A 24,236-nucleotide genomic window follows, 5' to 3' on the forward strand; every position below is an offset into this window, starting at 1 on the left:
TAAACATCAAATAACTTAAACATGTTATTGTTTGGCCTTTTTCAGTGCTTTAGTTGTGTTTTATTTGTTGGTGAGTAAATCGGTTTGGCTGAGATTAAAGTTATTAGATTAAATTAGATTAAATAAAACTTTATCAATCCCTCGGGAGGATTCCTCCGGGTTCTCACACAGCTGAATAAACTGCTGTCACACAGCAGTGTGTGAAAGCAGCTGTGTGAATACAGCAGTTTATTCGACCATCTACGCCAGCGTCCGGTTATATTTTAGACAGCAAGGAGCAGACGGCAGGTGACGTAATTCTGAAGGCTAGACCGTCCAATTTCACAGTCGCTCATTTCCGGTCTACCCGGCTTTCGGAGGACCCGGCCCACTTAGACCACAAAGGCCGGGTCCTCAGGTGGACGCAGCCTCTGAATTTGGACACTCCCGGCCTGTTTCCGGCCGGACAATAATAACGGTATTTTATCCGATAAATAAACACTGTAAGATTCAAGTTTTTTGTATATATATATGTACATATATATCCTTTTATCAAGAAGCAAAAACAAAAAAGAAAAAATAAGAAACAGGGCAGGGTTCGATGGTTGAATCATCCGTCCTCACCAATGCCACAACCAAATCTACACCCTTGAATCTCTGGTTCTCTTCCACAGCATGTCTTTGTCCTGTCCTTCTACCCTCACCCCCCAACTGGTCGTGCCAGATTGTTGCCCCTCTCTGAGGTTCTGCTGGAGGTTTTTTCCTGTTAAACGGGAGTTTTTCCTTCCCACTGTCACCAAAGCACTTGCTTATAGGGGGTCATATGATTGTTGGGGTTTTCTCTGTTTTCTTATATTATTGTTGTGTATTTACCTTGCAATATACATTACCTGGCAACTGTTGTTGTGAATTGTCCATTAAATAAATAAAATTAAAATTTTTATAACAAAACTCAGAACTAGGAATTGCAAAATATCACTACAATAGAAAACCATGAAATGATACAAAACAAAAACATAAATCACTTCTAAAAACCCAGAAGAACTAATAACTCACCGAAAAACTCAAAATCCTAGAACTTGGATCCAGGATTTTCCCAATGTGGAATAAAAAAGTAGAAATCAAACAAAGCAGTGGGTAAATAACTGGATTGTTTTCACAGACCATCATCACTTAATGGCCAAGATGAAATAATGCATTTCTTAACACATTTAAAAAAAAAAAAAAAAAGAAGTTGTTTTAAGATGATATCATGGAGACATCTGACAAATTTACGAAGCAGTATCTGTATACCACTAGTCAGGGTAATATTAAAGAGTGGCCCATGATAAGAATTGACTGATGGGTCTTCGCTTTTATTCTCTGACGTCCATTTATCTACAAAAAGAAAGTATTGAAAACTCTTAGTGTCTTTAGACCTTAAATACAATCTGGCAAAGCTGGAAACAAAGAATTTTGCAGAGTCATGCACCTTGTTTATATTTAACTGAAAAATCCCACATCCCACACAAATGTACTGAGAAACTTTCCTTTGTGCTTCAGCTGTAGGACTTTAGCTTAAATATTTAAACTAAAATTAAATATTTAACTACTTTCCTACGAACCTTGCTAAAACCTGTTACTCAGTTATTCATTTGAAATTCGGCTGTCCCCACCTTCTGGGCCAGCCTTAGAGAACCAATCAGAAGCTACTGCAACCACAAACACAAACTCACAGTTAAATTAGAGACAGGAGACCCCAATTTTAAGTGCACCTCCTCTTCCTCTCCCATCTTTTAACTCGCAATCTTCTCATGGCTTTAAATGGTTTCCTTTAAACTTTTACTTTGACCAACACAAAAGCCTGGCAAGTATAGCTTAACGATCGGCAGTTGTGACATAGTGATGCAGCACAACTAAATTTTAACCCCTCCTATATCTGAGATGCATCTTGAAAAACATAGACCCCAACAAGTTAAAAGTGAAACCTTTGAAACCTTTTTTTTTTCATCCAGTTACTCTCCTGGAGTTAATTAATTTTTCTACTGAAAACTTATTAACTCATTCTTCAACACAGAATTGGCAGAGAATATAAAGGCAGTGACAATTAGAGCACCAAGCGCAGTGCCATCATTGTCCGCACCCTGAACCTTTAGAAATGATGAAAAGAAAATCTATGCAGAGAGACACACAGCCAGAGGTGGAGGAGCGAGGACACTGGGGAAATAAGGTGGAATTTCTCCTTGCTGTGGCGGGAAATGTTGTCGGCCTGGGGAACGTGTGGAGGTTTCCCTACCTCTGTTACAAAAATGGAGGGGGTAAGCAAATGAGGAACTCACTACATTAAAGGTGTATTAATCTTGTAGGATTATATTGATTGTGCAAAGCATGAGCAAAATAAATTACAAAACAGTACTAGTTCAAGGTCTATTATTACTAGTTCACAGTCACTGAAATGAGACTGAAAGTGTGACTTCAAACTCCATTGGTACTCTAGGAAATGTTAATTTTATCACTTGAGGTAGCTCACATGACAACTGTAGGTGAAGTCAAGCAGGGCTCTCTATCTGTTTGAAGCATTTTGGATTTGGCAGCAGGTTGATTCCATCAAATCTGATGCCAGCATCCAAAGTGAAGACTCTGCTCCACTGAATCCAATAGCATCCAGTCCTCAGGCAGCTTGATTGTTTGCAATAGAATCATTATAATTAAAAAAGAAGAAAACAATATTATTAGTTTATAAAAATCTGCCTCTTGTAGTTTTTTTGTGAATTCAACTTTCACAAACAAAGTTCTAGTAAAAAGTAGTTGTAGCAGCAGTAGTAGTAAAAGTACTAGTCAAACAATTCATTAGTAAAAATTTCCTTTAATAACTTCCCAATATGTCATCTTAATTTTGGTAGTATGTTTAAACAACTGATATATGTTTTGTTTTTAAAAGCATATACCAGGTCCTTGTTTAATATCATTGATTTACGTAAAGCCTTTGATACAATAGATCATTCTTTACTTTTACGGAAGTGTGAAAGGTATGGTTTAAGAGGTGTTGTACAATTTTGGTTAAATAGTTACTTGAATAATAGGTTCCAATATGTGAGTATTAATAACATGAAATCTAAACTTAGAAAAGTAACTTGTGGAGTTCCGCAAGGATCTGTTTTGGGACCTAAGTTATTTTTACTTTATATAAATGATATTTGTACAGCCAGTGATACTTTAAAATATGTGGTGTTTGCTGATGATACAAACTTATTTTGCTCTGGAAAAGACATAAAGAAATTACTGAAAACAGTGGAAACAGAACTCATGAAGTTAAATAGATGGTTTGTATTTAATAAACTATCATTGAATGAAAGTAAAACAAAATTTATGTTATTTGGAGGTAGTAAAAGTAATATTAAAGTAAAATTGAATTTAAATAATGTTGAAATTGAAAGAGTATATGAGACAAAAATTTTTAGGAGTAATTATTGATGATAAACTTTGTTGGAAGCCCCACATAGAACATGTGAAACGAAAATTATCCAAGTCTATTTCTATTCTTTATAAAACAAGAGATTTTTTGAATAAGAACTGCCTTTATTTATTGTATACTTCCCTTTGTTTGCCTTATATGACCTACTGTGCAGAAATTTGGGGGAACACATACAAAACATATTTGGATTCAATATTTAAATTGCAAAAAAGAGCTATTAGAATAATAAATAAAGTTGGATATAGGGAGTCCACCAACCAGTTTTTTGTAGGATCATCTATGTTAAAATTCATGGGCATTATATATTCTAAAACTTTAGAAATGATATATCGTGTGATGAAAAAGAATGTTCCAATTTGTATTTTAAGTATGTTTCAACTAAGAGATGGAAAATATGATTTGAGGGGGTCTTATAAGTTTGAAATGCCTAAAGTGAGAACCAATGTTAAGTATAGATGTGTGTCAGTTTTGGGAGTGAAATTATGGAATGGACTTAATGATGAACTGAAGATGTGTTTTTCTTTGTCATTCTTCAGGAAGATTTTAAAAATTAGTATTATACAAGGTTATAGAAATTTGGTTTGTTAAAATTTTTTTGTGTTGATTTAATTTCTTGATTTATCATTGATTTCTTTTCAAACTGTTATACAACTTATTTATCAATGCTATTTATTTTCTTGGTTAAGGATTTGATTATTTCTATGGGGGTAAGGGATAGGATAAGTATAAGCCATAAGGCTTCAGCCTATTCCTTTTTCGGTTTCTGTTTGAGTACTTTTATGTAAAATTATAATCTGTTGTTGTTGTTGTTGACTGAAATAAAATTTCAATTCATAATTGAGTAAGCTTGTTACTCAGAAGCTGCACAACAGGTGTGTTTACTGTGTATGTTTTTAATTCAGGTGCATTCCTGGTGCCATATCTGGTATTTGTGGTAACCTGTGGTGTACCCGTGTTCCTGCTGGAGACAACTATAGGGCAATTCACCCAGGAGGGTGGCATTACCTGCTGGAGGAAGCTGTGCCCATTAGCAGAAGGTAAGCTGTTCAGGGATCGTTAACAAGAAAACATGTTATCCTTCTCTTCAATGGCCATTTATTCACAGTCTTGCACAACTGTGTCTCAAAATGTAGTGAACAAGTTAATAAGTATTTAAAGTTAAGCCAATTCTGTACTTATCACAATCTTCAAGTTATAAGTTCAAGCCTTAACTGAGAACTGGTAACATTGTGTTTTGCAAGTCATTCTCAGTGATTTGCTACTAGGCAGTTCTAAAGGAACAAGATGTAATTTCTATGCATTTAAATTTAATATGTTAAGACTAATATTATGTGTGTGGTTCACTTTTCTACATTATCTCAAATATTTTCCATGATGTTCAAATTAGAAATACTAAATTTTATTAAATATTGGAATGTGTTTGTCCCGTTTACTGCAGACTGCTACCCAGCTAATGTATAAAACAGTGTTTGTGGCACTCTTTATTTATGTTTTTAAAGGAATAGCACTGGACTATCCCACAACTGAATTCTACACATAAAAGCTACTGTAGCTGCAAGTTTTTGGACCCATTATATTTTAAGTTAGCAATTAGCAACAGAATGCAAGCAGCCTGAAATAAAAGTTGACTTTAAAGTTGCACATTATTACGATGTATTATTATTATTAGGATTTTGGCCTGAAAAGTCTTAACATTTTGCTGAAAGCATTGAAAATACAGGCAAGTAACAATTACAGCTCACCCAACTTTTCACTAGGCTTCCTTTTCACATGTAACCTGCTACAGTATCTTGACATATTATTGTAGCAAAAATCTGAATACGCACACATGTATTTCAATACCCGCACACAAATCAAATATGCTCATTCAAAATGAAACACACACACACACACACACACACACACACACACACACACACACACACACACACACATCCAATATATCCTGGGAAAAATAGGATCTCTCAATGCACAACAACCTTGAAGCAGATGGGCTTCAGCTGTAATCAAGTGCCACTCAGATAAGGACCAGGAAACTGAAATTCACAGAATCTCACCAAAACTAGAGAAGAGAGCAAACTTTTTTTCTGATGGTAGGTTTGGCATAGAAGCATGAGTCCACACTGCCTTGGATCAGTGGTTCAGGCTGGTGGTGGTCGTGCTGATGTAATAATGTGGTGGATATTTTCTTGGTACACCATGTGCCCTTAAGTACCAGCTGCACATCGTTTAAATGCCAAAGCCTATAGTATTGCTGCTGACCTTGTCCATCACTTTATGACCAGAGTGTAGCCATCTTCTGATGGCTACTTTGAGCAGGATAATGTCATATTATCCTGTTATATCACAAAATCATCTTAAACTGGTTTCTTGAATGTAACAATGAGTTCATTCAAATGGCCACCACAGTCACAGACCTCAAGCCAAAACTGCTGAGTAACCCTAAAACAACAAGAAGTCTGAGTAATTGATAAATTTTTGTAATTATTATCTGTAAATGCCTTTCAGGGATAGGCTTTGGTGGACAACTAATCATTTTCTATAGCTGTATGACCTACATCATTATTCTTTCCTGGGCTTTGCTCTACCTCGTGTTCTCCTTCAGCTCTCAGCTCCCCTGGGCCTCCTGCAACAATGACTGGAACACAGGTAAAATGCAAAGATTATTTCCATTTTCCAATAAAAAATTGTCAAAGTATGTTTAGGTATTTAAACTTTTGTTCTGATACTTTTCACACTCTCTTCTCAGAGGGCTGTGTAGACTTTTCAACAAAAAATAACACCGTCCACTGGACCAACCAGACAAACTCGACCTCTGCAGCCACCGAATTTTGGGAGTATGTCTATGTAGATGGACTGAAAAAGCCTACATACCAAGTTATTTAAAGCCCAATAAAACATTTTGTACCTTTTCCAGCTATATATATCTATATCCTTCTACCTATCGATCTGTCTGTCTATCAATCTATATATTGTTTTTTTTACCTTCTGCATTTAATTGACTTCTAGACGACGAGTGCTGATGATCTCTGGGGGCATTGAGGAAATAGGCAGCATCCAGTGGGAGGTGCTGTTGTGCCTCATTGCTATGTGGATCGTCTGCTACTTTTGTATCTGGAAAGGAGTCAGATCTACAGGAAAGGTAGTTTTGCTGGTAAATACAGTGGGGGAATAATTATTTGATCCCCTGCAGAAATTATAAGTTTGTCCAAATACATGACTCTCTAATGACTCTCTAATTTAAATGGTAGATTAATTTCAATGGAATGAGGCAGAATGTGACATAAAAGTTATGGAATTAATTGATTTTTATGTCATTGAATGAGATAAGTATTTAACTTCAAGTGTTAGCTACCTCCACAGATTTCCCATATTTTGTGGACAAAAAAATAGAAAATTGTTGACAACGATCTGTGGATGCAGATTGTGTGTGGCAATGAACGGACCCCTGCGCAGATGGCAGAAGGAAAAATGAACTTAATAGCTGATAGGTTTGTAACTTAAACCTATTTGCTGGAACGTTCAAGATAATTTAATTACACAGCAAAGCAAGACACGAGTAGGCAAAGTTCTTTATGTTTCTAGTGCACGGGAGAGAACTGGACAAACGCCGTTCCTTCGCTCGACCCCAGTTGCTCTCGTCCCCCCCCCCCCGTAACACTGCTCTTTTATTGAGGTTACATGAATATACATAGGTTCATTACAGTTTTTCTCGATTGCTAAAACACATTTCTTGAAACTACGCCTCATATCCTCACAACAGTAAACACAAATCCATAACCTCTCACTCAATTCCCCAAACATCCTATTTCCAGGTCAAAATGAAGCTCTACACCCAAAACTATTCACTCCTGCTGAAAAACCAAACTTTGCCCTCAGACATCAAACACAAGCCCTCAAAAACACACACACTACAACAGAGTTTTGCACACTGGTACAATTAATTCAAAACAATAGTTCCAAAACAATTAGGTTGCTTATGGTTCTCCCCTTCAAAACCCTTGTCACATGATAAACACAAAAGACGCAACCAATGTATGTACAGTGGCACATTGTCATTCATGTACTATACAGTACAACACACACCAGAAACATTATCCCACCTCAGCATCTTGTCTTTGGTCTGGGTCAGGCCAGAGAATCTCATCCACATCACAGGCTATATTGGCCCCAGCCAGGCAGCGGGGGTAAAATCCCCTTGCATGCCTGATCCACCCCTGGCATGCATCTACTGATATGTCTAGGCAGGCCTCTTCCATGGCCTGAAGGAGGTGAACACGGACATAAGGTTCTCGGTCATACACTTTCCACCGCCATGCCGAAAATAACTCCTCTATCGGGTTTAGAAAGGGAGAGTATGCAGGCAGAAAGATATTAGAAAACCTTGGGTTATTGGTAAACCAGTCATGAACCAGAGCAGCGCGATGGAAGCTGACGTTATCCCACACAACAACGTAGTGAGGCTGCTCTGGCTGTGCTGGTTCCCTGTAGTCCAGCTGGAACATATGTTGTCTTAAACCATCAAGAAAAGCAAGGAGAAGCATAGTGTTATAGGGTCCTAGTACCCCATGGCGGTGGAGTACCCCTCGTTGGCTGATGGCTGCGCACATAGTGACATTCCCCCCACACTGACCAGGGACATTTACAATAGCCCGATGGCCAATTATGTTCCTCCCCCTTTTCCTTCTTTTGGTCAGGTTAAAACCTGCCTCATCCACAAAGATTATTTCATGGGGAACAGGCCGTCCTTCAATCTCAAAGATTCTCTGCAAAACACATAACACAGTAGAGTCAATCGGTACCCTGAACCACAGTTCAAGAGTGCTGAAATAGCAGCATAAACTGCCATGCTGTGATGGTACACAATACTTTATACAGTATCAAAACTCATACCTGAACATATTCCACACGTTGGTTCTTCACTCTGTCAGAGTTTCGTTCGAAAGGGACTCGGTATGCCTGTTTCATCCGGAATTGATTCTTTCGGAGGATGCGGTCAATTGTGGAGAGGCTGATGGCATTTATGCCTCGAAAAAGATGATCATCCTCAATCACTCTCCTTTGAATCTCTTGCAGGCGGATTACATTATTTGCAATTACCATGTTTACAAGTTCCCTCTCTTGCTCCTCCGACAAAAGCCTTAACCTGCCTCCACCAGGTGGTCGTCTCTGTGTCCTACAAAAATAGAAGCACTCATTACTGTAACTGTCACACATTCATTTTACAGGAAAATAATGGAAACATACTGAAACTCAAGACACATAAGTTCAGTAACTTACAAGTTACTGTACAAAGCAGTCTTACTGCAAGTACACCTACCTGTTTTCCTCCCTGAAGGTTCTGATGATGGAGGCAACAGTGAAGCGACTCAAATTTGGTTGTACTCGTTGCCCAGCCTCCCTCATAGTCATCCCATGGACAAGGACATGGTCAACTAAAGTGGCTCGAATTTCATCCGAGACTGACTGTCTTCTTGCCCTTGCTCTTCCCCTTCCTTGTCGCCGTCGTTCTCCACCTCCACCTCCTTCACCACGTCCTCCTCCTCCTCCACCTCTCCCTCCTCCTCCACCACCTTCCTGTTGTCCTAGACCACCTCCTCCTCCTCTTCCACCACGTCCTCCTCTTTCACCATGTCCTCTTCCTCCACCATGTCCTCTTCCTCCACCACGTCCTCCTCCTTCACCACGTCCTCTTTCTCCACCACGTCCTCTTCCTTTGCATCTCTTTGGATCCATTGTTTCAAACCTGAATGAGCTGACTTTGGCCCTTTTATCTATCCATCGCAGGTTCTGATTGGTGTGTGCTAAATTTTGACTCCTAGTGTTTCCACCTGGTTAATTGTGTGCTAATTGAGCTCAAGCTATGCTGACTTAAGTTAACATTATTGCATGCTAGTGCTTTCTAAATGACTACATGGTGTAAGCACTGTAAAATGTAGGGATTTGTGTGTAGAGTTTTGCAGTAACAGTTCACCAAATTTGAGTCATGTGTCAAAGCAGGGAATAGTGTTTATAGTTCAGGGAAATGGGTGAGCTTTTTGACCAATAGCGTTACGGTTTTGAAATTTTAGTTTAGAGGCCTGGTTATAGTGTTTAAGCAATCGAGAAAAACTGTAACATATGATGTCTACAAACAAAGAGTACCTTGCCTGTGCGTTGTGTGTGCGTGTGTGGGGTCAGAGTGTGACCCCATAAATGACTTCCCTAAACCTGCTGGTCTAAACAGAAGGCACTTAGCCTAAAACAGATATAGATACGTTTATCCTACCATAAAACAATAAGACAAGGTACGACCTCTCCCATGCTCCCAGAATGTGGGTGTGAATGCCAGAGCACTCTGGAATGAAAACAACGTCTCTGCAGACTACTAAGGATCAAACCTCTATTGTCTACAACTAATTATAAAACTCTAAGCATATATAAGTAGATATTTCTAAGCATAAATGATAATCAAAAATACAAATCCAACAATAACAAAAGGCTAGCATTTTATTTAGGCGCAAAAACACAAAGGTACAAAAATAAGAAAAACCAAAAGCCAATAACTAATCAAAAATGTGAGAAACTAAATGCAGAGCAACATACAGGACAAATAGACGTAAAACATTTTGTTTTTGTTTGTTTTTGTTGAAACAAGAGGAAAATTGGGCTGTGGAGAACAGACATGAATGCACACGAGAGACAGGAGAAATATTGTAAGCGCCAGACGTCTGCTTTATATTTTATTTACGATTGAGTTCATGTTTGTTTTATTATTCATAGATTCATTACATAAGTGCAGTAGTAGCATGAAACCCTGTGTGAGAGGGAAGGGGAGGAGCATGGACAGAGAGGTTAGGAGTCTCACGGTTTTCTGACCGTGTACACAGCTAGTATTGGATAACTGCTATTTTTTGGAATTTTCATGCCCTTTTTTTTGGAAGGAGTTCATTGTTACATCCTCAGTTTGTAATAAATAAAACAGTCTTCAAACCATAATGCAACTGGAAACATTTCTTTTGGAAACCAGGAACACGCGTTAGCCATAGACTCCCCTTTTTTGAACTTGGTTTATTGGAAATTACCCTACATTTAGTCAGAAAACCTTCTTGCTCCTTTTTTGGGAAAAGGAATACTGAAAAGGATCATGTTTAGCAACGCCGTGCACTGTGGATTGAAGGCAATAGCCTACTTGGAGGAAGAATCACGGTAAGCAGTGAAAACAAGCTTTGCTACTGTGGAAATTTGTCATAATGCATGAGAGTGATGAAGAACTAGTGTGTGGAAAAAGAGAACCAAAAATGACAGAAAAGGCTGTCGAGGAAAAGCTGCACAGGTTGACCCAGTCTAGAAAGGCTAAGCTAGGCCACCTAACTAGCCAAGCTAATCAGCTCGAACGGCTAATGGAAGATGATGCTAACGTGAATGCTGTTAAGCAGAAATTGCGTTTAGACTACCAAGATTCATTTGGAGAACTGTGTAAGATAAATGATAGTTTGAGAGTATTAATGCATGAGGAAGAATTTGAAAAGGACCAAAGTTCTTGGTATGAACCTAATGCTAGTCGTATTCGTGGATTTATGCAACATGTGGAAACGTGGGTTAAAGCAGCTGAGGAGCGCACAGAACAAGCTAGACAGTGTGATGCAGACATCCAGCCTTCCGACAGTGTTTCTGTGATGTCTGCTGCATTAAGCAGTAAAAGCAGGAGGCGCAGGTCAGCCGTTGGGAGCCAAGTGTCCACTGCTTCCTCAGTACGCCTCAAAGCTGAAATGGAGAGAGCCACATTGCTTGCACAAGCAACTGCTCTCAAACAAAAACAAAAGCTTGAACGACAGGAAACTGAGTTGAAAGCAAAAAGAGAGCAGCTAGATCTGCAAACTGCTATTGCCGCCTCTGATGCTAAAATAAAGGTATTAGAGAATTTTGAAAATGAGCGCTCGTCACATGTGAGTCCTGCATACCCAACGACTATTGATTCTGGATTCATACCATTACCTGTAAGTCAAACTCCAGTCACCAACACAGAAAATGGATATGGGGAATTCATGCCTTTACAAAATCACCCTATTGGTACGCAGCAGTCTAGAGTGGATTTTGCAGCACATGAAGCCAGATGTAGGCTATCACAAGGCTAAACAGCTCCTCAAAGAGCATTTCGGAAATGACTACAAAGTTGCTGTAGCCTACATGAACAAGGTCTCAAACTGGGCACCTATCAAGCCAGAAGATGCAGAAGCTTTAAATGCGTTTTCACTCTTTCTGACAGCTTGCTGTAACACCATGGCTGAAGTGAGTTACATGGAGGAACTTGATAACGTCGCAAGCCTGAAAGCCATTGTAGCAAAACTTCCATACAAGTTACGTGAAAGGTGGAGATCTGTTGTGTGTGGTATGCAAGAGCGAGGCGACAGACGAGTCAAGTTCAATGATTTGGTGGAGTTTATTAATAAACAAGCCAAAATTGCACTTCACCCTGTTTTTGGTGACATAAAGGATAGCACCACTGCTAAACCATTCACCATTAAACAAAACAGTAACAAGGATCAGAAAAGGGTTGTAATGAAGAAGTCATTCACCACCAGTGCCATACCATTGGACATTCAGGAGAAAGACACAAAGACAATGGAAAACACAAATTATGTGAAACCCACTCCACAGGCATGTCTGTTCTGTAACGGTGGGCACATCATAGACCTGTGTGGTAAGTTTAAGGGCAAGCTACACAACGAAAAGTTGGAATTTTTGAAAGGCAAAGGACTGTGTTTTAGCTGTTTGAAGCAAGGTCACATGAGCAAACTTTGTAAGAGAAAGGTGAGCTGTGAGGTATGTTCTCTTGCTCATCATACATTGTTGCATATCAAGAAAAGGGACACAGACGCTGACACAGAGAAGAAAACTAAGAACAGTGAAAGTCAAACAATCTTAAGTGCCTTTGTCTGTGCAGAGTCTGAGGATTGTGGGCCAACTGGGGCCGGGGAAGATGACTGCACACTTGCAATAGTTCCTGTACAGGTCAAGGCCAAAAAGGGAAGTGTAGTAGTGCAGACTTACGCCTTCTTGGACCCAGGAAGCTCTGCCACATTCTGTACAGAGACATTAATGGACAAATTGAAGATCACTGGAAGGAAAACTGACATACTACTGAAAACTATGAATGAAGAGAAACCTGTCTGTACTCATGTAGTGTCAGGCTTGGAGGTCAGTAGTTTATCTGGTGACGACTTTATTGATCTGCCAGATGTCTTCACACAAAGGACAATACCTGTAGGAAAAGAAAACATACCCCTACAGAAAGATCTCGAAAAGTGGCCTTACCTTAAAGAAGTAAAACTGCCTCGAATTGAGACTGACATTGGATTGCTTATAGGAGCAAATGTACCTAAAGCAATGGAGCCATGGGAGGTTGTAAGCAGTGTAGGTAATGGACCGTATGCTGTAAGAACCAAGCTAGGTTGGACTGTGAATGGACCTTTGAGAGAAACTGGCTGTCATGCAGACAAGAGAAACCCAGCCAAGGCTAATGCAAACCGCATATCAGTGAGCCGTTTAGAGAACCTGTGGCTTCAACAGTTCATGGTGGATTTTCCAGAGGGAAGAAAACATGATGAAGTGGAAATGTCAAGAGAGGACCATCAGTTTATGGACATGGCCATGGAATCTGCAAAACTGATGGATGGCCACTATACAATATGTCTACCTCTGAAGAACAGATTGGTCAACATGCCAAATAATCGCTCAGTCGCTGAACAACGAGCACGTAACTTGAGGCTTAAATTTCTCAGGAATGACTGCTTCCGACAAGAGTACACAGACTTCATGGAAGACCTTCTTAAAAAGGGCTATGCAGTACAACTGTCAAATGATGAACTGGCGCACAAAGAAGGAAAAGTGTGGTATATACCCCATCACGCCGTGTACCACCCTGTGAAGCAGAAATTAAGAGTTGTGTTCGACTGTGCAGCATCCTATCAGGGCACATCCCTGAATGATCAACTTCTTCAGGGTCCAGATTTGACCAGCAGTCTCATTGGTGTTGTCATACGATTTAGACAGGAACCTGTTGCAATTATGGCAGACGTTGAAGCAATGTTTCACCAGGTGAAGGTGCCTGACGGTGACTCTGACTTACTTAGGTTCCTCTGGTGGACAGGTGGCGACTGCAATCAAGCTTTGACTGAGCACAAGATGACTGTGCATTTGTTTGGGGCCACATCCTCACCCAGTTGTGCCAATTTCGCTTTGAGGAAGTGTGCTGAAGACCAGAGTAGGCAGTTCAGAGCTGAAGTTGTTCAAACAGTATTGCAGAACTTTTACGTTGATGACTGTCTCAAGTCTGTCGCTACGGAGGAGGCAGCTATATCAATGTGTCAAGATCTAATGAAAATCTGTCCCAACGGAGGCTTCCGTCTCAACAAATGGGTGAGCAACCGAAGGAAGGTGCTTGACTCCATCCCAAAGTCTGAACTGGCAGCAGAAATGAAAAGCCTGGACCTGGATCATGGCAAACTTCCACTTGAGAGGGCCCTTGGTCTCAATTGGTGTGTTGAGTCAGACACATTCAGATTTAAGATCAACATCAAAGATCGCCCATTCACAAGAAGAGGACTTCTTTCTGTCATTGGATCAGTGTATGACCCATTAGGCATTTTGGCGCCAGCAGTCTTGCCAGCAAAGATTATCCTGCAGGAATTGTGCAGATTGAAGATCGGGTGGGATGACGACTTACCTGAGCACATAAAGAGGCGGTGGACTGACTGGTTAACCAGCCTTCCTGCTTTGGAACACTTCTCAGTTGCAAGATGTTTCAAGCCCAAAGATTTTGGAAATGATGTATTTGCACAACTACATCACTTTGCAGATGCAAGTGAGGATGCATATGGCTCAGTCAGCTACCTACTCATGCGTAACACGAGCAATGAGACACAATGTGCATTTATGATGGGCAAGTCCAGAGTGGCGCCTCTCAGGCCTCCTACCATACCCCGTCTGGAATTGACTGCTGCTACAGTAGCCATTAGGATGGATAGTGTCCTGAGAAGAGAGCTACAACTGAACCTTGCAGAATCAGTTTTTTGGACAGACAGTACGGTGGTGCTCCAGTATCTCCGGAATGAGACCACGCGTTTTCGTACGTTTGTGGCAAACAGAGTTGCAGCTATTCTGAAAGGCTCTGATGTGGAACAGTGGAAACACATCAGCACAGACAAGAATCCTGCTGACTGTGCCTCAAGAGGGCAAAGAGTAGATGAATTTATGAAGAACAGAACGTGGGTGTCTGGGCCAGATTTTCTTCGCAGTCCAGTAGAGTTTTGGCCTAACACTCCATTGAATTGTCCGGAAATCACTTCTGGTGATCCTGAGATCAAGAAGGCCACAGTAAACAAAATAGAGGTGGAAGAAAATGTTGCTCCATTCAAGAGACTGATAAATTACTTCTCATCATGGACAAAGTTGAAAAGAGCGGTGGCGTGGTTCCTGAAACTTAAAGCCTTACTTTGGAGTCTCTGTCAAAAACGTAAAGAGCTGTGTGTAACCAGTGTGGAGAATAGCTTTGACAATGATCAGCAGCTGAGACAAAGTCAGATTGACAGTTTCAGGACAAGCTTTAAGCCTACACAAATTTCAGTGGAAGACCTGAATCAAGCAGAGCTCGATATAATCAGATTTTGCCAAAAGGAGAAATTCTCGGAAGAGGTTTCAGCTCTTCACAAGGGACAAAGTGTGAAGCGCAACAGCCATTTATACAAACTGAACCCTGTACTACAGGAAGATCTGTTGAGAGTTGGTGGAAGATTGAGCTGGGCAGCTATGCCAGAAATCGCTAAGCAGCCTATTATCCTGTCTAGAGACTTTCACATTTCTGACTTAGTCCTCCAACAGATACATGAAGAAACTGGGCATGGAGGGCGCAATCACATGCTCTCTGAATTGCGACAGAAGTTTTGGATCCCAAGTGCCAACACAGCCATTAGAAAGATCATCGCAAAGTGTGTGACATGTCGTCGCCTGCATGGGAGAGTTGGGAAACAACTGATGGCTGATCTTCCACAAGAGCGAGTGTTGCCAGATGATCCACCCTTCACCCGGGTTGGTGTAGACTACTTTGGCCCATTCGAAGTAAGACGTGGAAGAACCATCTTAAAAAGATACGGTGTTATATTCACTTGTTTAGCGGTTCGTGCAGTACACATAGAGCTGGCCTCATCATTAGACACAGATTCATGCATAAATGCAATCCGGCGCTTCATAGCACGGAGAGGACAAGTGAGGGCGATTCGCTCAGATAATGGGACAAATTTTGTTGCTGCCAATCGTGAGCTGAAGGAAGCAATCGCTGACTGGAACACTTCACCGTTTCAGCATCTATTTCAACAGCATGGAATTAAGTGGACATTTAACCCTCCCACTGCTTCACATCATGGCGGAGCATGGGAGAGGTTGATAAGATCAATACGAAAAGTGCTGAATTCTACTGTGAGAGAACAAGTTCTGGAAGAAGAATGCCTTCATACAGTCTTATGCGAGGCAGAGTCGATCATCAACAGCCGACCAATCACCAGGGCATCAAGCGACCCAAATGATTTGGAGGCTCTGACACCTAATCATCTTTTGTTGTTGAAAACAAAATCTTCATTGCCTCCAGGATTGTTTGACCAGAATGACCTCTACTCACAACGTAGATGGAAACAGGTGCAATATATGTCCAATCTATTTTGGAAGAGATGGACTAAAGAATACCTACCTCAACTTCAGGAACGTCAGCGGTGGGCCACAGCATCAAGAAACTTTGCAGAAGGAGATGTTGTTCTTCTTGTGGACGACTGTGCACCACGAAATTCATGGATTATGGGAAAGATCATCAAAACAGTTCCAGACAAGAAGGGTCTCGTTCGCCGAGTACGGATAAAGACAAAGACTAATGTTTTGGACAGACCCATCACCAAGATTTGTCTGCTTGTGGAATCTGAATGGGCTAGTGGTAAAGACTAAGCCCCTACGATGAGCCATGTGCTAGCAACCTCTGGCTCTTTCCTTCTTTCTCTCTTTCCTTCTTTTCTTTCTTATTCTTTTTCACCTGTTCTTTTGGAAATGGACAGAAACCAGCCTTAATATACTTTGCAAAGCTGATTGGCAAAGTATTGGACAATTCATTTGTCTATAAATAATATTTTGTCATGTGTTTAAACATTGGATATGTCTAAACGTGGTTCATATTAAGTTTGTAAAGTTAAAAAATGTGGTAATTGTTCTAAGGCAATACATTATTAGAACAATTAGGGGCCGGTAATGTAAGCGCCAGACGTCTGCTTTATATTTTATTTACGATTGAGTTCATGTTTGTTTTATTATTCATAGATTCATTACATAAGTGCAGTAGTAGCATGAAACCCTGTGTGAGAGGGAAGGGGAGGAGCATGGACAGAGAGGTTAGGAGTCTCACGGTTTTCTGACCGTGTACACAGCTAGTATTGGATAACTGCTATTTTTTGGAATTTTCATGCCCTTTTTTTTGGAAGGAGTTCATTGTTACATCCTCAGTTTGTAATAAATAAAACAGTCTTCAAACCATAATGCAACTGGAAACATTTCTTTTGGAAACCAGGAACACGCGTCAGCCATAGACTCCCCTTTTTTGAACTTGGTTTATTGGAAATTACCCTACAAATATGGAATGAAAAACAAGGAGGGGAACATGTAAAAAGAAAAGGGAAACAAGACGCAGAGACGCACACACACAACCAAATGCAACAAGGGAGCGAGGGACACAGGACAAAGGGGGGAACAAAGGAAACCTAATGAACAAGGAAATTAAGTGAGATCACAAGAAAACTCTGAAGCAATAATAAGAATAAATTCAGGACTGCCTGTTGAAACTTAAGTCATAATGATAACACAAAACACTCAAAAAACAAAACAAAACCCCACAATAAACTCAGAAGCTGGCCCTAAGACCCAGAACTGTGACAGGAGCATCTGTAACTGATTAATTCATTGATTGATTGCAATCTGTGTGCCACATAGGCCACAACAGCAAATCTATGAGAACCAGAGTTCTGGCTAGGCTGTAAGGGCTCAAATACTTATTTCATTCAATGACATGGAAATCAGTTTATAACTTTTATTTAATGTGTTCTTTTTGGGGATATCTTGTCTCCCCCCCCCCATTAAAATTAAATTACCACAAACATTAGAGACTGTTCACTCCTTTATAAGCAATCAAACTTACAAAATCAGCTGGAGATCAAATAATTATTTTTCCTCACTGTAGCTCTATATACAGTATGTATACATAGTACATATTGAGTAAACACTTAAATGCTCTGAAATGTTACTTTTTCCCACAGGTGGTATATGTCACAGCTACCTTCCCCTACGTGATGTTGTTAATACTTTTGATTCGTGGCCTCTCTCTTCCTGGAGCATTCGAAGGAATCATGTTTTATCTTCTGCCTGAACCCTCACGACTGATAGACCCTCAGGTACGAGCTCAAATCTCTAACAGTGTCTGACACAGGTGGACAAGTGTAATACTGTTGCTTTGTTGGAACAGGTGTGGATGGAGGCTGTGAGTCAGATCTTCTTCTCCTACAGTATCGGTGTGGGCTCCCTAATTGTGCTGGGAAGCTACAACAAATACAACAACAACTGCTATAAGTACATGATGATCAGTAGTTATTTACCTTAATTTTAAATAGATATTTAAATATTAACAACCTCATATTTTGTCACATGCAGTGACTGCACTTTGCACTTTGTTTTTGTGATTTGCAGAGACTCTCTGATGCTGTGTTTGCTGAACAGTGGTACCAGTGTTGTAGCTGGTTTTGCTGTGTTCTCGGTGCTGGGATTCATGGCTCATGAGCAAGGTGTTCCCATTGCAGAAGTGGCAGAGTCAGGTATATATCACAAACATGCGATCATATTCTCCTGGACCCATAAATGTGACATAACAGTGATCCATAAATGGACTCAATCTTACATAACAATATTATGGGAGCATGTCTCAACTGGTCACAGACTTGGTAACAGAACAAGAAAGACTTTAAAATTTTCAGGGCTCTGTTTTAATTGTTAAGCTTGATTTGGGGGAATATTATTTTTTGGAATGATTTCTGTCAGGGCTCATTGTGCAGGCAGGTGGAGATGTGGATCCAAATGAAGGACTCTGAGATGGAAATGTAACTGAAGACCACACACAGCTTTATTGCTGGCACCAAACAAAAACAGAAATCAAACCATAAAACTGGAACACACAGGCAGGATCTGGGGGTACGAAGCGACACTGAGCACAGGAAAACACAGGGCTAATATACACAGGGTGGTAATCAGGGAATGGGCAACAGGAGGGAGACACAGCTGGGAGAAATTGGACTAACGAGACAGGGGAGCAGTAGAACTGAACACACTCACATGAGACACAGACCTTCACAATAAAACAGGAAACAAGAAACCACTAAACAAAGAGGCAGACAGAGAGGCAGACAGAATATAACACATGGAACTCAAACAATACATGAAACAACAAATCCTTAAACACGGATAAACAGAAACATGAAACTAATAATCATCACCACCACCATCACCACCACAATCACTACAAGAGAATAAGAAAACAATCCATAATCCAAAAACACACCAAAAAATAACAACTCAAAATACTGGGTCAAAGTGACCCAGAACCGTGACAGATTTCGACATTTTTGTTTACAAAAGCTTAATTTCTCAGTAGTGAGTTTATACCTAATCTATGGGAACTTGTTTCCAGCACTGGAAGAAAAACAACGAAGTACTTTTGCCACTGAAAATTCAAAATTTACGATATCTAAGAAAACTTAATAAGAAAATTGGCAACATTTTCACACAATGTTGGCATCCAAACATTGTGTGAAAGTTTCCTTGTTATCTTGATTATAGGAAGAGGAGGAATGTGGAACAGAAGGATTGGTTTTTCTGTGGTATTCACATTTCTATAGGAAAACCGAATGCTTTGCTAAATGTTTGTGTCAGGAAGTTGACATTTTGTGATGCTTAACTTGAAATTAAGACTTAGGTCTCACTGGCAAAAAATAATTTTTACAGCTGTGGAAACTAACTACCATACTAATCAGGTCTCAGCATCCTTTGAGTTCCAATAGTCAGACTATATTATGTGGGCTAAATCAGTCAGTGCCATTGTGCCATCACAGTCAAACACGTGAGTAATGGTGAAAACCTGATGTCATTTGATTTTTCCCTCTTAATATGAACAGGCACAGGTGATTGTTCAATTTTCTGCATTTCTGCTGTCATATTTATGCCATTACACACCACAAAACTGTACAAACTAAAACACAAACATTTACCACTGGCTGGCATGTTTGATATGTTCTGGCATCATGCTGTTGTGTTTCAGGTCCAGGCCTGGCGTTCATTGCATACCCTCAGGCTGTAGCCATGATGCCCCTGCCTCAACTGTGGTCCATCTGTTTCTTTGTTATGCTCATTCTCTTGGGTCTGGATACACAAGTAAGACACACGACTTTGGAACATTGCATTTATGCTTTGAAATTTACTCAGTGTGTTTTGTCCATTTTCTGCACAGTTTGTTGCCATGGAAGTAGTGATGACGTCCTTCATCGATATGTTTCCCAAAGTGTTGCGCAGAGCCGGCCGAAGGGAGATTTTTCTCCTTCTCTTCTGCTTAATATGCTTCTTCTCTCAGCTTGTCATGGTTACTGAGGTCTGTATATAATGTATCACTGGCAGAAAATGTTTTGGAAATGTGTGTAGGGGCCTAAAAGAAAAAAATAAACATTACATATCCTAATTGTAATCCAGGGGTCCGTTCTTCGTACCTCGCTAAGTAAGTTAGCTGGATTTGATTGTTGACGATTTCGCGTGATCTTGGATCGTTCGGTTCTCCGAAGCTCATCCGGGACTTGCTGTCATAGCAACAGATCCGTAAGCGTAAACCTGCTCGGAAGCAGGTTTACTTTATGTAAACAAGATTAGATCGCGGCCACGCAGGTATGTCCGCTTCATGTATACGAAAGCAACAGCGATATTTTACCACTGTTTTTCCATAAATAAATATTATCAATGTAACTAAAGATAATGCAGTACTTGATCCTTTTATTGATTCCATACAGATACATACAGGTCATTTCCTAAAAAAAGGGAAATGTACTATTAATCATTCTATTTCATGTATTTGATTATTTCAGATGTAATTCATATTTTAGAGTAGTAATTGTAAATTACTTCGTGTAATCAAGATGGGAGACCACGGCTATAAAAGCGAAGGTGGATTTGGGAAGTCTGTCGCAGCCATGTCCTGTCCGTATACGCGAGCCACCCATTGCGGAAGGTGCAAGATTGATAAGGAGAGTCCTCAGAATCCAGCGTATATTGCGGGACAGACAGGATCCTTTAGCTCAGCGCGACAGTGTGCTCATAGAGAGATATCGATTTTCCCGTGAGGGTATTATTTACTTAACCAACTTGTTGACGAGGAGGACCACCACCTGTCTTTTTTTGCTCTGCCCTTTTCTTGGTTGCCTTTATAAACAAACAAACAGATTATTTCAGGGTCTCTTTTCAAGAGACTAAAAGCAATATAAGTGATAAATATTACCATTCTGTAGAATATTCTTATTTCACTTTTACTTGTTCACATGTTCTCGTGGGTCCTGTTGTGGCTCTGATGTGAAAGAGGATATAATATAATATAATATAATGTAATATAATATAATATAATATAATATAATAAATTTACCCTACCGCCTACTGGTATTGGCCAGAGGGGCCGATGGCGTGATATGGCAGCCTGGCTTCTGTCAGTCTGCCCCAGGGCAGCTGTGGCTACACCTGTAGCTGCTTCCACCAGTGTGTGAATGTGAGAGTGAATGAATAGTGGCATTGTAAAGCGCTTTGGGTGCCTTGAAAAGCGCTATATAAATCCAATCCATTATTATTATTATTATTAAATTACCTACGAGTTTAATTTGTCAGCAACTTTCTGCCAGCCCTCTCTCCTTGCTTTTGCAGCCTTTGCAGTGTTCCCTTGCATTTTAATTAAACTCTGAAACTCCTGAAATCCCTCAATCAAGAGTTCTTGCTCTGCTGCCGAAAAATACTGAGCGCGCTCCTTCGACATTTCGCCGACCAATCAAAGGGTTGCCGATCAATGTTTCTACTATCGATGCGTAGCCCCTGTTAAGCCACCCAGTGATCTCACATTACTTCATCCAGCTATACTAATCGTCAACAACAGGTGTGTTCGAAGAACCGGAATAGCGAGCTCAAAGTTAGCGAGATGATTTGATCTTGGATGTGTCATTTGATCTTGGATGTAGTAAGCGAGGTACGAAGAACGGGCCCCTGATTTTAGTGAGGAAAATAAATGCATGCATAATCAATATCTGTGTCATTGTCTCTAGGGAGGGATGTTTGTGTTTCAGTTGTTCGACTACTATGCTTGTAATGGAGCTTGCATCCTCTTTCTATGTGTGTTTGAAACTCTGGCACTGGGTTGGATATTTGGTAGGTGTGCTCTTCTTTTTACATCTCACACTAATGATGTCGTAATGATGACATGATCAGGGAAGTTTTCTCATATATAGGGGCAAATCTTGCAGACACTTGTGAGGACATTATAATGGAGTCTTTACATGGGTGATTATGACTCCTTTGGCTGTCATTTAACCTTTATGTGAAAAAAATACATCCATGGCATTCCATTGACACCAAGTGTGAACTTTATATGTTGTTTATCTTGTTTCTTCTTCTATTAAGGGGTAGATAAGTTATATGACATAATAAAGGACATGACAGGAACACGAGCCAACTACTTCTTTAAACTCTGCTGGCTCTACCTCACACCACTGGTCTCACTGGTGAGTTGGGCTTTAAGTATTAGGATACCAACACTCAATTCTCCACCAACTAAACCATCTCCTTTTGATTTCTCAGGGCTCTTTTATATGTTCTTTAATTGAGTACAAGCCTCTGACCTTTAATCGGTGGTACATCTATCCATCCTGGGCATATGTGCTGGGGTGGATACTGGCCCTCTCCTCCATCCTGCTTGTTCCAGGATGGGCCCTGTATAAGCTGGGCACTGAGACTGGGACTCTAAGTCAGGTGGGATGACTGTGTTATTATTTTAAATATATAGTTAAACAAAAATGTAAGACTTTCATGTTTACTGGGTGATTTTTAACGTAATAGAAATCATGGTAATAATAGCCTTTTTAGAATTATTATAAAACTTTTAAATTAAGTTTTTCTCCATTTTTCTCCATTTTGTAGCGTTTCCATCATCTGTGCCAGCCTAATCTTGAAAATTTAGAGAACCAAAAGAGGGAAACTCAGCTAGAGACCATCAGAGAACTTCTGCAGTAGTTCACACTCAACTGATACAAAAGGTCATCTGATCCCTTTGTAACACCTACGATTTGGAGTTGAACGTGATGTCACTTTCTCTGTTTTCCATTAAAAAAAAAATTCTCTTTTTTTCCACTTCTGTACCCATTTGAGCTGCATCATAGTCATTTTTTTCTTTTTTTTGTTTATACAATATATCAATGTATCTAAATCCACACACATTTTCTTTAATGGAAAGATATGTTTGCTGTGTTTGTGTAGTGCACTCCCAAAAATGATGTTTTACACCACATGTTACAAAAAGAAAAAATGCTTTTGTGTTGATATGACTGACCTCAAAAAAATGTCCTTAAACGTTAAAGGCAGGGGCGATTCTAGGATCAGAGCTTTGGGGGTGCTGAGCAGCCAGAGAGCTGCCCATCCAGGCATCCAGGCCTTTACTCGTCATAATGAGACGTCTTCCCCGTCTCTGTCAGTCCCTGCATCCTTAAATGTCTCCAGTTGTCACGAGTTCTCTCTGACTGTCTCCTTGGTGCATTTAAACCCCTGTTCCTCCCTGTCCTCATCGTCTGTTGTCTTCATCTCCATTATCACTCATCATAATTTTACCATCTCTGTGCAAGTCTGCAAATTTCTTTATTAAATCATAAGATTCTTAAATTCATCAAGTCTCTCTGTGCCTGGGTCCTCATCACAAAACATTACATCACTGTTTTGTACATTTTAACACAATTTAATCCCCACATTTGTGAAAGAAAAGCAAAACACTTTTTTGAAAAGTCTGTAACAAAACCATCAAATCTGATAAAGGTTATTTAAATGCTGCTAAAGAAGAATGGATTGGAATAAAATAAAAATAAAAAACATATCCCAACCTTAATTACTGTGGGAGAAGTGAATGATGCTCACAGTGAGTAAGAAGTAAACTGAGTGCATATTTTGGACAGAGATTCACTTTTAATGTGTATGTATAATATAAAAAATACACTCCAAAAATAGAAGAGTCCTTGAAATGTACAAAATATTATTTAAAAAATTAGAAAATGGACACCTTGGCCTATGGTACAATGTATACAATGTATGAAAAGATCTTTACTGCAGATACTAATATAGCTCTGCAGATTTTTTCTTTTCTTTTAACCTATGTCGCCTCACCTTGAGGTTGGCAAATCCGTCTATCACATTTTGGTGGTCAAGTCTCTCAAGCATCTCTTTCTCAACTGACATCACAGCCAGGTGCTGGAGTCTGCTTTGACCCATGGTCCTTCTCAGCCAGGTATGGAGCTGACTCAAGACACTAAAAGACCTTTCACAGCTACAGCTGGTAACTGGGTTTGTTAGGGCAACCTGAATAACAGTTTTCAGTGTGGGGAAGATCTGATTATCCAGAAGATTGTACAATGTTAACATATCTGGGATGGCACCAGCCTCACTCTTGAGCTTCAAAAAGTTTTTG

The 24,236-nt window shown here is 40.0% G+C and overlaps 1 protein-coding gene across 1 annotated transcript; it reads left to right on the top strand.

Annotated features, from left to right (window-relative positions):
* The first annotated feature begins 1,261 nt into the window (after positions 1 to 1,261).
* Positions 1,262 to 23,284, top strand: LOC113036053 (sodium- and chloride-dependent GABA transporter 2-like). The gene is made up of 14 exons (XM_026192087.1): positions 1,262 to 2,276; positions 4,336 to 4,470; positions 5,942 to 6,082; positions 6,183 to 6,270; positions 6,443 to 6,575; positions 17,761 to 17,895; positions 17,967 to 18,070; positions 18,188 to 18,312; positions 19,809 to 19,921; positions 19,998 to 20,135; positions 21,835 to 21,937; positions 22,190 to 22,290; positions 22,367 to 22,537; positions 22,706 to 23,284. Exons 1-14 carry the CDS (start codon positions 2,117 to 2,119, stop codon positions 22,796 to 22,798), a joined length of 1,740 nt encoding a protein of 579 aa, XP_026047872.1. The 5' UTR covers positions 1,262 to 2,116; the 3' UTR covers positions 22,799 to 23,284.
* The last annotated feature ends 952 nt before the right edge of the window (positions 23,285 to 24,236 follow it).

This window comes from Astatotilapia calliptera, chromosome 14 (assembly GCF_900246225.1).
Source record: "Astatotilapia calliptera chromosome 14, fAstCal1.2, whole genome shotgun sequence".
Lineage (NCBI taxonomy): Eukaryota > Metazoa > Chordata > Actinopteri > Cichliformes > Cichlidae > Astatotilapia > Astatotilapia calliptera.

Bases quoted from the DNA above. Each gene is read 5' to 3' on its own strand.
- LOC113036053 (XM_026192087.1), top strand. From the start codon at position 2,117: ATGATGAAAAGAAAATCTATGCAGAGAGACACACAGCCAGAGGTGGAG. The intron at 6,271-6,442 runs GTATGTCTATGT...ATTGACTTCTAG, and splicing joins GCAGCCACCGAATTTTGGGA to ACGACGAGTGCTGATGATCT. The intron at 20,136-21,834 runs GTCTGTATATAA...CATTGTCTCTAG, and splicing joins AGCTTGTCATGGTTACTGAG to GGAGGGATGTTTGTGTTTCA.